This window comes from Crotalus tigris, unplaced genomic scaffold (assembly GCF_016545835.1).
Source record: "Crotalus tigris isolate CLP2741 ecotype Arizona unplaced genomic scaffold, ASM1654583v1 scf7180000024384.25900115:4084858, whole genome shotgun sequence".
Classification (NCBI taxonomy): domain Eukaryota; kingdom Metazoa; phylum Chordata; class Lepidosauria; order Squamata; family Viperidae; genus Crotalus; species Crotalus tigris.
The window spans coordinates 796,646-809,601 of NW_024100554.1; the positions used below are offsets into that span (position 1 = coordinate 796,646).

The 12,956-nt window shown below is 35.7% G+C and overlaps 1 protein-coding gene across 4 annotated transcripts in view; it reads left to right on the forward strand.

The window, feature by feature from the left end:
- Positions 1 to 12,943, forward strand: part of MATN2 (matrilin 2) — a 37,281-nt gene extending 24,338 nt beyond the window's left edge. For all 4 annotated transcript variants that reach the window (XM_039328788.1, XM_039328792.1, XM_039328789.1 and 1 more), the window contains 7 exons: positions 2,687 to 2,809; positions 4,020 to 4,433; positions 5,617 to 5,769; positions 7,099 to 7,158; positions 7,599 to 7,706; positions 8,216 to 8,314; positions 12,170 to 12,943. In XM_039328788.1, coding sequence (XP_039184722.1) covers positions 2,687 to 2,809; positions 4,020 to 4,433; positions 5,617 to 5,769; positions 7,099 to 7,158; positions 7,599 to 7,706; positions 8,216 to 8,314; positions 12,170 to 12,222 — 1,010 coding nt within the window. In that variant the 3' untranslated portion in view covers positions 12,223 to 12,943. The remainder of the gene's footprint in view (positions 1 to 2,686; positions 2,810 to 4,019; positions 4,434 to 5,616; positions 5,770 to 7,098; positions 7,159 to 7,598; positions 7,707 to 8,215; positions 8,315 to 12,169) is intronic.
- The last annotated feature ends 13 nt before the right edge of the window (positions 12,944 to 12,956 follow it).

Here is a 12,956-nt window from a genome sequence, read left to right on the forward strand (position 1 = left end):
TTTTAAAATTTTACAAAAACAAAACAATCTTCCCCCCAACCTCCCCAACCCTCCCATTCCCTCCCCCGACCTTCCCAGAGCTGAATATAGGCTTAATTAAAATTTCACCAAAAAGTCTTAAAAAAAGAATATAAACCATAAATGAATCTAACATTAGTTAAAAATCTAAATACATTAATTAGAAAAATTATAAAATAATTAACAATAGTATATATATATATATATATATATATATATATATATAAAAATAAGTGTTTAAAAAGGAAAAGAATAGAGGGAAAAAAGGGGAAAAAAAGAAACAAAATATTCCATTTTAAATATAAATTATTAAAAAACTAAGTAATATTTTTATATCCAACTTATGTTGTATAAAATCTATCCATTTTTTCCATACCACAACATACTTCTCTTGCGATTGATCCTTCAAGAAAGCCGAAATCTTTGCCATTTCCGCCAAGTAAGAAACTTTGAGAAACCACTCTTGCAAAGTAGGCAAAGATTCCTTCTTCCAACATTGCCCTACTAACAACCTTGCAGCTGTAATTAAATTTAACATCAATGTAATCTCCTTAGTATCACAATCAATAACAATACCTAACAAAAACAATTGTGGGGTAAATTTTACCCTCCTTCTAAAAATTCTTTGAATATTCCACCATATCTTAATCCAAAAGGCTTTTATATTTTTACACAACCACCAGATATGATAATAAGTAGCATCCAAACATCCACATCTCCAACATTTAGGCTGTAAGTCAGGATACATACGAGACATTTTTTGTGGATCAAGGTGCCATCTGTAAAACATTTTATAAAAATTCTCCCTTAAATTCTGGGCTTGTGTGAATTTAACATTTCTCACCCAAATAGTTTCCCAAGTATCTAATAAAACTGGTTCGCCAAAATTTTGTGCCCATTTAATCATACATTCTTTAACTAATTCTGCTTCTGAATCCAATTCTACTAACACCCCATAAATTCTCTTAATGTGAGTTTGTCTTTGGTCTTTTACTTGTTTAAAAAAATTCTCATCTTCTCTAAGCAAACCCACAAAATCCACCTTTTCTTGTTCTGTCTTCTAGACTAACTCTGAACAATTCTTGTCATCCTTTCAGGAACTTGAAGATGTTACCATACTTCTCTTCACCAAATTAAATATACTCCAGGGTTTCCAAGTTTTTCTCATGACTTTTTCCTTCCAGGCCCTTCATCATTTTAGTTGGTCACCTCTAGACACATTTCAGTTTGTCAATATCTTTGTAATACCCAGAATTTGATACAATATTGTAGATGCATATTATTATACAATATTTTAAGTGTATTCTGATCAATACAGAATGTAAAGGGAAAATTACTTTTATCTCTTCTAAACACTTACAAAATGATTGCTTAGTAATTTATTTGATATCAGAAGTTTTGTTCAGTATCAGCAATAAGCCAACTTGCCTGTAATTACCCAGGTTTACTCTCTCCCCCTTTTTTTAAAGAAAGCAACAAGATTTGCCTTTCTCTATGACACTACATACCTCTGGAATTACTCAAAGATTACAGAAAAGGGCTACAAGATAACTTCATCAAACTCATTTAGCACAGTTAATGTATTTAATCTGATCTAGGAAGTTTAATCTCATTTGTGGTAGTTGATTGCTCCCTAAATATCTCATTATTTGCTTTCCCTTGCTTATTCTCTCCTTGTTTCAATTTTTCTACTTTGGGGAGAGGAACAAAGCAAAGAGTTGAGGAGCTTTATTATTTTCTCCTCTACAAGTGACTGCATTGCTTCCTTTTTCTTCTTTTTACCACAGATATAGCTAAAAGACAAAAAACACCCTTTGTTTGTTTTAGCTTTGCTTGCAAGCCTAAATTCCTTTTATACTTTTAAACTTTTCTGGGGATATAAACTACTTGCTGTTTTGCTTCCCTGGTGATTATACATCTCTTCCATTTCTTTGCTTGACTCTTTTGAATTACCTAGGTCAAAAGTTTCCTGACCATCTTTATGTCCTATGTCAGTGGTGGCGAACCTATGGCACGTGTGCCTGAGGCAGCACTCACAGCCCTCTCTGTGGGCACGCGTGCCGTCACCCCAGTCCTAGGCCTTCAGCTGGGTTTTATAAAACCTTTTTGCTTTAGGCCTCCGCCGCCGTGTGTAAAAAAAAAAAAGTTTAATCAATCAATCAATTTCAACTTCTCGCAGGGAAAAAAAGATCACGCAAAGTTGGAATTGATTGAACTTTTAGTTCCACCCAGTCTGCCATTACCACCGCAGCCACATTCACCCAATGAACCACGCCCACCCAATGGGCCAGGCCCACCCAATGGGCCACACCCACCTGGCACCCAACGATACATAAGTGGGTTTTGGTTGCAGTTTGGGCACTCAGTCTCTAAAATGTTCGCCATCACTGTCCTATGTTTTCCATCGCACGTTTTTCCCATTAACATGATGTATGATTATACTTTCAATATCTTATTTTTGAGAAATTTCCAAGCCTCCCCTGGCTTTCTTTGATCTGACAATTTCTGTCCCCAGTACTGAACCTCATATTTCTCTAAACTTGTAGAAATTGAAATCTTCTTGAAATCCAGATTGCTTATACAGCTAAGAAGTATTATAGAAAATAATACTTTTAGTATATCATATCTTTAGAAAGTTTTTACCAGAAATTTCTTTAATTGTATCCAGATCAAGAGATCTGCAAGTCCATTGACCATGGATGTGAACATATCTGTGTTAATAATAATGATTCATATGTCTGTGAATGCCATGAAGGATTTATATTATGGAATGATGGGAAAACATGCAAAAGTAAGTAATTTATATCTATCACCCCCATTATTGTTTGTTTATTTTATTAGTGGAAGGGGTCTCTCTCAAAAGAGATCCTGACCATGTTCAGATATGATATTAAACTACAGCTCAGTGCACACAGGTGCAGCTTTTAAGGAGAAAAAGAACTGCACTTGATCTTTGAATAATATTCTAAGAACTCTAGTCCCAAAGATAAGTAGAGCTAGGGGGGGGGGAAGCAATACTTTGGACTCAGTTAGAAACTGAAAGTGATTTTTAATGAAATTAGAATTAAGTTATGATAATTTCAATTAACTTAGAACCAGTTAACATAGTTATTGTTATTATATTTAATTAGTTTGTATTACCCATTTTGTCCAAAAGGAGCCCAAATAGCAGTTGGTGAGATGTGGCAGTGAGAGGGCCGCATCAGGAAGCATCAGAGATTGCTCTCTGCTATTTCATGGATAAGCCTTCCCCAGAAGTTAGGGCCTACTTGGGTTGAACCCTCTGTCAAAGCCATCTCTCTGACCTGGGAGTGGATTCCTGTATATGGCCGATATAAGAAGATAGCCTGGCTTCAAAGAGCCAGATTTTCTCATTGTCCAAAGCAGAATGATTCTGGAAGTTGACCAGAAGGAGGAGCTGTACTTGCAACACTCTAAAAAGTAATCATTGGAATGGGGTCACCTGATTATACCGTTCACAGAGTGGTTAGAGAATACATTGAAGTGTTTCTATGGCGAAACTAGTGTTGGGATAAATGGGAAACACTACTTTAACATCAGAAAACTTGAGAGGACTTCAAATGGTTCAGGTAAAGCAATGTTGTGAGGATATGGTAAAAAAAATATTGTACGCTACTCAGAATAATTTCTTGTGACTTAGGTGGCTATATAAATAGGATTAATAAATGAATAAAATACTGTTTAAACATGTTTTCCTGTTGTAAGTATAAATGAGGAGAAAGGCTTTTAATTCAGCCCTATCATTTTTTTCCTCCAGTCATCAGATCCTCGTTGCAGAGATTAAAAACAAGAACTTGTTTTGATGTTTCGCCATTTTTTTTAGCAAAAGCTAAAAGTATTGATGACTTTTAATTTATTTTTATGTAAATACCTTTGCAACTCCATTGAACATAATGAATATGATAAATCCTTAGGTTGGAGAAATAGATTCTTTTGCTGATAATATTCCGTTATTTCATTTGTTTATTTTATGTTAACAGGATGTAACGAAGGCCCAATTGATCTGGTATTTGTGATAGATGGATCAAAAAGTCTAGGAGAAAATAATTTTGAAATTGTCAAGGAATTTGTCTTGGGAATTTTGGACTCTCTTACAATATCTCCCAGAGCTGCACGTGTTGGTTTGTTGCAATATTCCAGCCAGGTTCGCACAGAATTCACACTGAAACAATTCAACACAGCCAAAGATATGAAGAAAGCAGTGACACAAATTAAATACATGGGGAAAGGCTCCATGACTGGGCTTGCACTGAAGCAAATGACTGAGAGAAGCTTCACTGAAGCAGAGGGAGCCAGGCGCATCTCAGCAAATGTTCCCAGAGTGTCAGTTTTGTTTACAGATGGACGGGCCCAAGATGATGTTTCTGAATGGGCAGTTAAAGCAAAGCAAAGTGGTAGGATGAATATTTATTAAAAGTGTAAACTATAAAAGAAATACAAAAGAAAGCTGCAAAAGTAATATTGCTATTACTTTTGCTCTTATAAGTTATATATCAGTGATGGCGAACTTTTTAGAGACCGAGTGCCCAAACTGCAACCCAAAACCCATTTATGCATCATCAGGTGCCAGGTGGGTGTGGCTAATTGGGTGTGGTGCATTGGTTGGGCATGGCTGCAGTGGTAATGGCAGACTAGGTGGGGCTAAAAAGTTCAATGAATCAATTCCAACTTTGCAAGATTTTTTTTTCCCGCGAGAAGTTGAAATTGACTGAACCTTTTTTTTTTTTTTTTTTTGCACACGGCAGCGGAGGCCTAAAACGAAAAGGTTTTATAAAACCCAGCTGAAGGCCTAGGACTGGGATGACGGCGCGCATGCCCACAGAGAGGGCTCTGAGTGCCGCCTCTGGCACCCGTGCCATAGGTTCGCCACCACTGTTATATACGGTATCTTTTTTTAATCTAGAGCTTTTTATTAAGTTCTAGAAGAAGGATTTTGGAGAATCTCTAGAAGTGAAATGCACACTATTTGTTTAATGTTAAGGAAGGTTTGGAAATATTGCACTGGACTCAATATAAATTTTCAGTTTTCAAAGCAATATTTCTGGGGAATTCTGGCAGTTTTAATCCAAATATATCTAGAGGAAATCAACTTGCAGAATACAGTGATCTATAACAACTAATTCAGATAAAAATTATAAGCATGGAGCACTTATGAATAAATTTGCCAATAGAATGCCAGTCTAAATGAATTTATTTATGTTTGAGACTTCCGTGACTGATTCTGCAATCATAGTAACAATAATAGGCAATGACTAAATACAGTACATATTTTACACCAAAGCAATTAGATGTAACCAACTTAGTAAAAAATTTGAGGGCACTATATTTTGGCTGATTATGATACATGAAAATAATAGTGTTTAGGTTATTCAGAATTAATTCGCCCAGTTGATTTCTATGATATTAAATGTAACTTGCTTCATCTGAATTAGAACTCTTGCATTTTATTGTGGTTGCTTTTGAAATATTCTTTGTAGATAAGTTTTTGAATATAATTCTTTTCTATTAATTAATAGTGCTTTAATGCTATACTCAATCTTGAACTGAATTATGAAGTTAAACTTGTTTCATTTTTAGGAATCACTATATATGCTATTGGAATTGGGAAATCAATTGAGAAAGAATTACAAGCAATTGCTTCTGATCCTGCTGAAAAACATATTTTTTATGCTCAGGAATTCAAAGCTATGGAAGAGATCACTGAAAAACTGCAGAAAAGAATCTGTGAAGGTACTAAATAAGCACCACATAATATTCTACACAAGAAACAATATAAAACTAACACAGATAGAAATCTGGGAGTCCATTGGAATTGGAAACTAAGAGATTAAAATAAGTAAATCTGTCCATTCCTTCTGAGCATCTGCATAACTGCTGGAATATAAGTAAAACACGATGAGCAGTACACCAGTAGGAAGAATAATATTTCTGTAATTTATCACTTAAGAATTGTATAACTTTATTTTAAGGCCAAAATCATAAAGTATCTACTACTTCAGTCATTTTAACAAAAATGACATATACAGTCAAAACTCCACAAAAATCCTAGGACCATTTGTAAAAGAATGTGGGATGAATATTCATTAAGGTAAAGGGACTTTCCACACACTCCATTTGTGCTGCTGTCTGTGTTCTCACAACACCCTCCTTGGATTGAAAAAGACTCATTTGCTTACTTTTTCACTTGTTGTCTTATTATCAGATTTCAGCATCCATCAGCTCTGATCTTTGGTCATTCAGGCTGAAGCTAATGGGAAACAGTCCAACTCCATGTCCCTCTTCTCATTAAATAAATACAGGTAGTTCTTGACTTACAACAATTCATTTAGTGACCCTTGGAAGTTACAACAACACTGAAAAAAGTGACTTATCGTTTTTCACACTTACGACCGTTGCAGCATCCCCATGGTCATGTGATCGAAATTCAGATGCTTGGCAACTGACTCATATTTATGATGGTTGCCATGTCCTAGGAACATGTGATCCCTTTTTGTGACCTTCTGAGAAGCAAAGTCAATGGGAAAGCCAGATTCACTTAGCAACCGTGTTACTAACTTAACAACTGCAGTGATTCACTTAACAACTATGGCAAGACTATATTGTAAAATGGGGCAAAACTCACTTAACAAATGTTTCATTTAGCAACAGAAATTTTGAGGTCAATTGTGGTCGTAAGTTGAGGACTACCTGTATTACTGCTGTGGACTCTGTAGTCCTTCAGATTATTTCCTGTGTGCTTCCAAAGAATTATGAGCTTTTTTTAAAAAAGGTTGTGTTACATATTTTTCATAAAGCTCTGTGATCCTGGAAACATTTTCCCAATCTCTAAGATCATAAAATCAGTATAAATGACCGAGTTCACATCTGAATCGCTAAATATAATCAGTAATAAAGAAACTATCCCTAATTTTATTTATATTCAAAAGTTATTCTAGCAACTTAATTTTTAAATTACAAAATCTATTGCAGTATCTGGCTTGTTTGTAGTTGACTATCACAATTTGACTGCATGTGGCAATAAATCCTATTTTATTTTATTTTGTCAATATTTTTTTCTAGATCTAAAGGATTACCAGGAAACAACAAATCAGCTTCATGCAATGAATTTACTTTCTGAAGGTTTGAAATCATCAGTGTGTGCATATCATTTTCATTGTTTGATTCTTTTACACTCTGCCATTGCCAGAAGAAAAGTTAAGGTGTCATTTTTATCGTAATAATACTTCTTAATAAGACACAGGAGGTGTAGAATAGGTTATCAGTTTTAATGATACCTGTGCCACATATAGTAGTTATTGATTACAGCAAAAACAGCAGCAGTTTTGCTACATTTTGGTCAATATAGCAAAAATGCAACCAAAGGCCATATTTACCCCAAGTGTTCTAATTATATTCTGTTCAGATTAATATTTCTAATCCAGAAATTATCATGCAGATCTTGATACTGCTTAATATCCACCAACACGCAGAGGTTTTTTGAAACATATATACAAAGAAACCACTTCATAAGGGGATGAAATATAATCTCACTTCTGGTCTCACTGTATTGTCCTCTGTAGAACCTGAAACATCTACCTTAGCAATCACAGATGTTCTTTCCTGTTCCAATTTTGCTGTGCATCATAAATACCTTTTTAAAGAAAAGCAGTTATGGACAAAAGCTTCAGGTAAAATTTATTTCCATTTAGACCATCCATTACTTTGTATAATTATAATAATTTATCTTCTGTCACATCAAACAATTGTGCTATGCATCCACTTTGGTTCCTGTTTTAGAAGAAGGCAGTTTCCCACTTATTATGTGTCTTTTTGTTTGTAAATATGAAACCACTGAATTTTCCACTTAGTAATTTGAAACCCTTGTTTATAATTAGTCTTCTTATCTAAACCTTGGGCAATTGCACTTTTATTATAGTGGTTACCATAACTCAGTATTAAGATTCATGCATTGCATGGAACAATCCTCATTTTAATCTCAAATGTCTCTGTTTTCCTTAGCAATTAAAAGAGAGAGAGAAAGGAACTTTTCTAAAATTCTTTTGTCACTCCAGGAATTCCACTTTTCCAATGAGTGCAGTGGGTTAAAAACAAAATAGATTTTGTAGTGATTTTGTTGCAATAAAAATATATTTCTTCTTATATTTAACTAAATACACTCCACCTATTTTTTTTTCAGCAAATCCTTCAGATGATAAGAAAGACCTATGCAATTGTGAGAATCTTATGAATTTCCAGAATTTTGCAACTACTGAACTTAGGAAACTAACTCAGCAACATATCCTTTCTGTATATCTATTAATTTTTCATATAGATTTTCAAGTCAATATATTTGAAAATGAATTATATTTCTGTTTCTGTGTAGAGATATACAGTTGATTGCACTTAGGCTGAAGTCCTATATTTAGTTCACTTGGAACTAAGACCTAAAATTAACAGGACTTAACACGTGAATTAAATTTAAATGTAAAACCAAGAATAAAAAAAAATAGACAAAACTGCTTTAGAAAAAGCATCTAGGTTTAATCTTAAAATGTTTCCCACAAAAGTTGTTTTAAGCATGTTCTGGAGGGTGGCTAGGATTGAAGCCAAACATGCTTGTCATAGAAGGCTGTTCCAGAGGGCTGGGCTAACAATGGAAAAATGGAACCACCAGCTGCTTTTCCTGGCATGATCAGACTGGTCAGGCCAATTTCAGTGGAGATGAAATTGGTTTTGAAGGCATCTGTTGCCAAACCATAATGCAGTACTTTTCCCTTAGTTATTTGAAAATTTCTTGCAGAATTTGGCTGCTAAAGTCCAGTTGACCACTAGATGGCAACAAAGAGCTTTCCTTATTTGGAATTCTCTGGATTTTTGCTGCCCAAATCTGGCATTATTAATTCTGCTGCCCTCTGACAACTTTATATGGTTTACATGGAAATGCACTATTCTTTTTCTCATATCCTTTTCTTGTTTCAATCTGTTGGCGTTTCAGTACATAGAGAGAATTATGATGATGAATAATGCTAAAGCCCAGGATTGGTTTTGCTGTCTTGATTGTCATGAATAGCAATACCATAAGTATCTTGCTTACTAAGTACACTGTAGTTAATGCATCACTCGTTAAGAACATTAGTGACGATGATGAAGCACGAGCCCCCTCTAGCTGCAGTTTCAAAATACAGAAAAGCAGTTTATATAATGTGGTTTATTGTTCAGTTGGTTCCTTATGCAACCTGATGTGTTGATTGTTGATGATTATTTCTTTAAATAAGCTCATTATTGTCATTGGCAGTATCTACCCAACATGTTTTCTGTTGGTCAGTTTCAATAGCCTTTGAGTCTTCCAAGCATTAGGATGTTTTTTTTTGCTGCAATCTGGGCTTGAGGGTAGATAGTGTCCATTGACCATTTTGACCGATGGTGCCACCCCCTACCAGTATGAAGATTTATATTTTTAGATTGATTTGCAAGGAAGATGCAGTATTAGCACCTCCTGGGATTTGGTGTCTTAGACTCGCTATGGCCCTAACACAGTGGTGGGATTCAGCTGGTTTGCACCGATTTGGTAGCTAAATTTTGTTGAGTTCAGAGAACTGGCTGAACCCATGCTGCTTTTAGAAGTCCGTTCTAGACCTCAGAGCCTGGAGGAGCCCCCCAGGCCTAGAACAACCAACAGGAAGTGCATGGATGTCACTTCTGTAAGTCCATTCTAGGCCTCGGAGGCCCAGGCCTGCATCCATGCAGAGAACTAGATGATCAGGTATTTGAATCCCACCACTGCCCTAACATTATATGTCCAAGGTATTCCCAACAATTTTCTCCAGAGACCAAAATTCAAAGGCATTTTGTTCATCTTTTCTGAAGGAAAATTCAGGCTTTTAAAGTCATAATTGTGAAAATAAGAGCTTTGATAATACATATTTTTGATGTCGTGTGACACCCATTTTATATTTCATCTAGATGTGCCAGTCTTTCTCCCACGTAGATGTCTATTTCATACCATCCCTTTAAAAATTTGTGTGTAGGAAGACAGCTATTTGCGCTGACAGTGCATATTTTAAAAAAATGACTGGATCAGGTGTTGCATTTTTTTAACTTACAGTATGGTGTTTAACTTACTTGCTTTCAGCCATCAATATGATATCTGAAGTTAGTTGCGCCCAATAATTTTAATTTCAACTTTCATTTCTGGCCCAGCAATTTTCATGTTCTACATACTCTTACTTCCAATTTGAAGTATTTAGTTGTTCCATGTTCCATTTCAGATGTTGTTCCCCGATTATAAAAATAGTTCAAAAGGTAGATGAGGTGGCTGAAAGACTCATTTTTAAGGACTAATTAGTTGTCTCCACAGTGAAATTGTGGTATCGTTACATAAATTGTTTCAATGTTCTACCAACTTTAGAAAAGGCTGAACCAGCTATTTTCACCAATCCTCCTGTTCCCAAGTCTTGGCTTTCGGAACTGAATAGGAACAGAGCTGGCAATAGCAAAGAGGAAAGGAATATTAGCAAAAATTGGAGTCTGCAAGATTCTTTTTCACAGTGATGATCTCATGCTCTTAGAGAGAAGCCTCAGTCTAAGCCAGCTCTGGTTATTTTCTAGGTTCAGTTAAACTATTTAACTGCCAACATAGAAATGGGCATTTAGAGAAGAGGTGTTTTGCAGAGATTATTACAATGGGTGACATCATGATAATTCTTTAGCATTCAGTCCACAAGCCTGATTTTATTCGTGTGTGTGTGTGTGTGTGTGTGTGTGTGTGTGTATGTGTGTGTTTTCTGAGGTTTTCGCAGGTGTTTGTATGTAGGTCTTTGGTTGTTCGGGTTTTCTCCCACGTAAAATTGGAAGTGTCTTGGCGACGTTTCGACGAAGTCCCATTTGTCATCTTCAGGCTGGTGTTTTCAGCTTCGTGCTTTGTTCTTCAATGCGTGCTTCGTGCACGCATTGAAGAACATAAGAACTCAGTCAAAAAAGAGGAACCAACATCTTCCCTGGTCCAACACCTTAAAGCCACAGGACATGAAATTGACTTTAAAAATACCAGAACCATTGCCAAAAGTGAACATTTTAATAACAGAATAATCAGAGAAGCCATCGAGATAGAAAAACGCCCACGCAGCATGAACAAGCGAGATGATACCTCCTGCCTACCAGCCATTTGGAAACCCGCCCTTATTGACAAACGACTCCCTAACACAAAAAATGATACCAGACCCACACTCACAAAAACCACACAGGATGTCACCACCACATCCACGCAAAAAGCAAACCCAAAGCCACACCGATGATGAGGCACGCCCACAAACCAGAAGCCAGACCACAGCTGCATCATTAGCCACTTTAAACCCCTCCGATCCATACATGAAGCAAACTGACACCCTCCATGAAGATGAGGCACAACCACGAACGCGAAGCCAAAAAATAGCAAGGCAGCCCAAAATCTTAACCCCCCCTGCAACTCAGACTAACCTGAGCACAACCAAACAGAACACTCCCCCAGCCAATCAGAGCACAGCCAACCCCCCAGCCACATCAGAGCACAGCCACGCCCCTAACCAATCAGAACACACCTCCACCCAATCAGAACACAGCCAAGCTCCCACCCAATCAGTTCATACCCCCACTGGCAGTTAAAAGGAAGAAACAGCTAAGACCACACATTGCTCCTCGAAGCACGAAGCTGAAAACACCAGCCTGAAGATGACAAATGGGACTTGGACGTTAAAACCACAAACAGGATACTATTGATGCGACAATGCACTTTCCCACATAATATATACTAATGGTTAAACAATTTTATTATAGTTTACAATTACTTGAATAGCTTTATGATCAGAAGAAAATTTTAAGTTCTACTTGTACCATTCTTGATCTTCAGTAGCTCAGCAAGGATTTGTAACTTTCAGCTATTTATTAGTAACAATAAAATAACACCATCTTCCCATTGCCAAAATGAAATGTCCAAGAAATAATCAACAGTGGATTTTTTGAAATAAAACTAGATACACATCTAACTCTGACTTATAGGATTTCTGGGTTTTTAATTTTAGAAGTAATTGTAGATTTCCCAAGCCTGTCAATTATATGTGTAGATATTCTTAAATAATGAAGCAGTCTGAAATTGTTTTCCTTAACTTGTAGTTACTGGCAGAAATGTCAAAAAGAATAGAAGCATTGGAAAGTCAATTAAGATACTAATGAAATGTCCTTAGCAGCAATATACCTTTGTTGGATATTTATATACAAGAAAATGTATCAAAGCTATGTAGGTAGGTACATTTCGCACAAAAAGGAGAAATTGTAACTTCAGTAATTTAGAGTACCATATAATATTGTATTTTTGCATTGATGTAAGATAAAATTACAAACTTTTTAGAAAAACTAATTTTTCAATTGAGAAGCTACATAATATTGTAAAATAGTGGTATAAAAGGCAATTTTTACTATTTAGAAATCGGGAAAGGCCAAATATTGTGCACTATTCACTGTAATATTGTACTGAAAGGATGCAGTCAAATATTAGTTGATTATACTCTTCCTACAGCCAGCACTTCTTCCCATAAGTGATTGATAGGGAAATTTGGAAGTAATCAATTTAAAGCACACTCCCTACGTTCACGTTAACCACTAAGTATCTATATGTGGGATAGGGTTTGGGGATACAATGTATAAAATGTAATTTTATCGCTAGAAATACATACCAAAAGTTTGAATACCTTAGCTTTTTAAACAAATATTCTCAAACAGATGTATCACACAAATATTCTAACAGTGTTGGCCAACGGATACTTGGAGGAATGGCTAGCCATCAAAAGGGAAAATTCATTTCAAAATGAAGATTTGTATTATTAAAAGTTCAGAACAAATTAACTAGTGCCTTAGCTCTGAATTATGCTCAAAATAAATTTTGTCCAATAATGTTTGTCCCACCA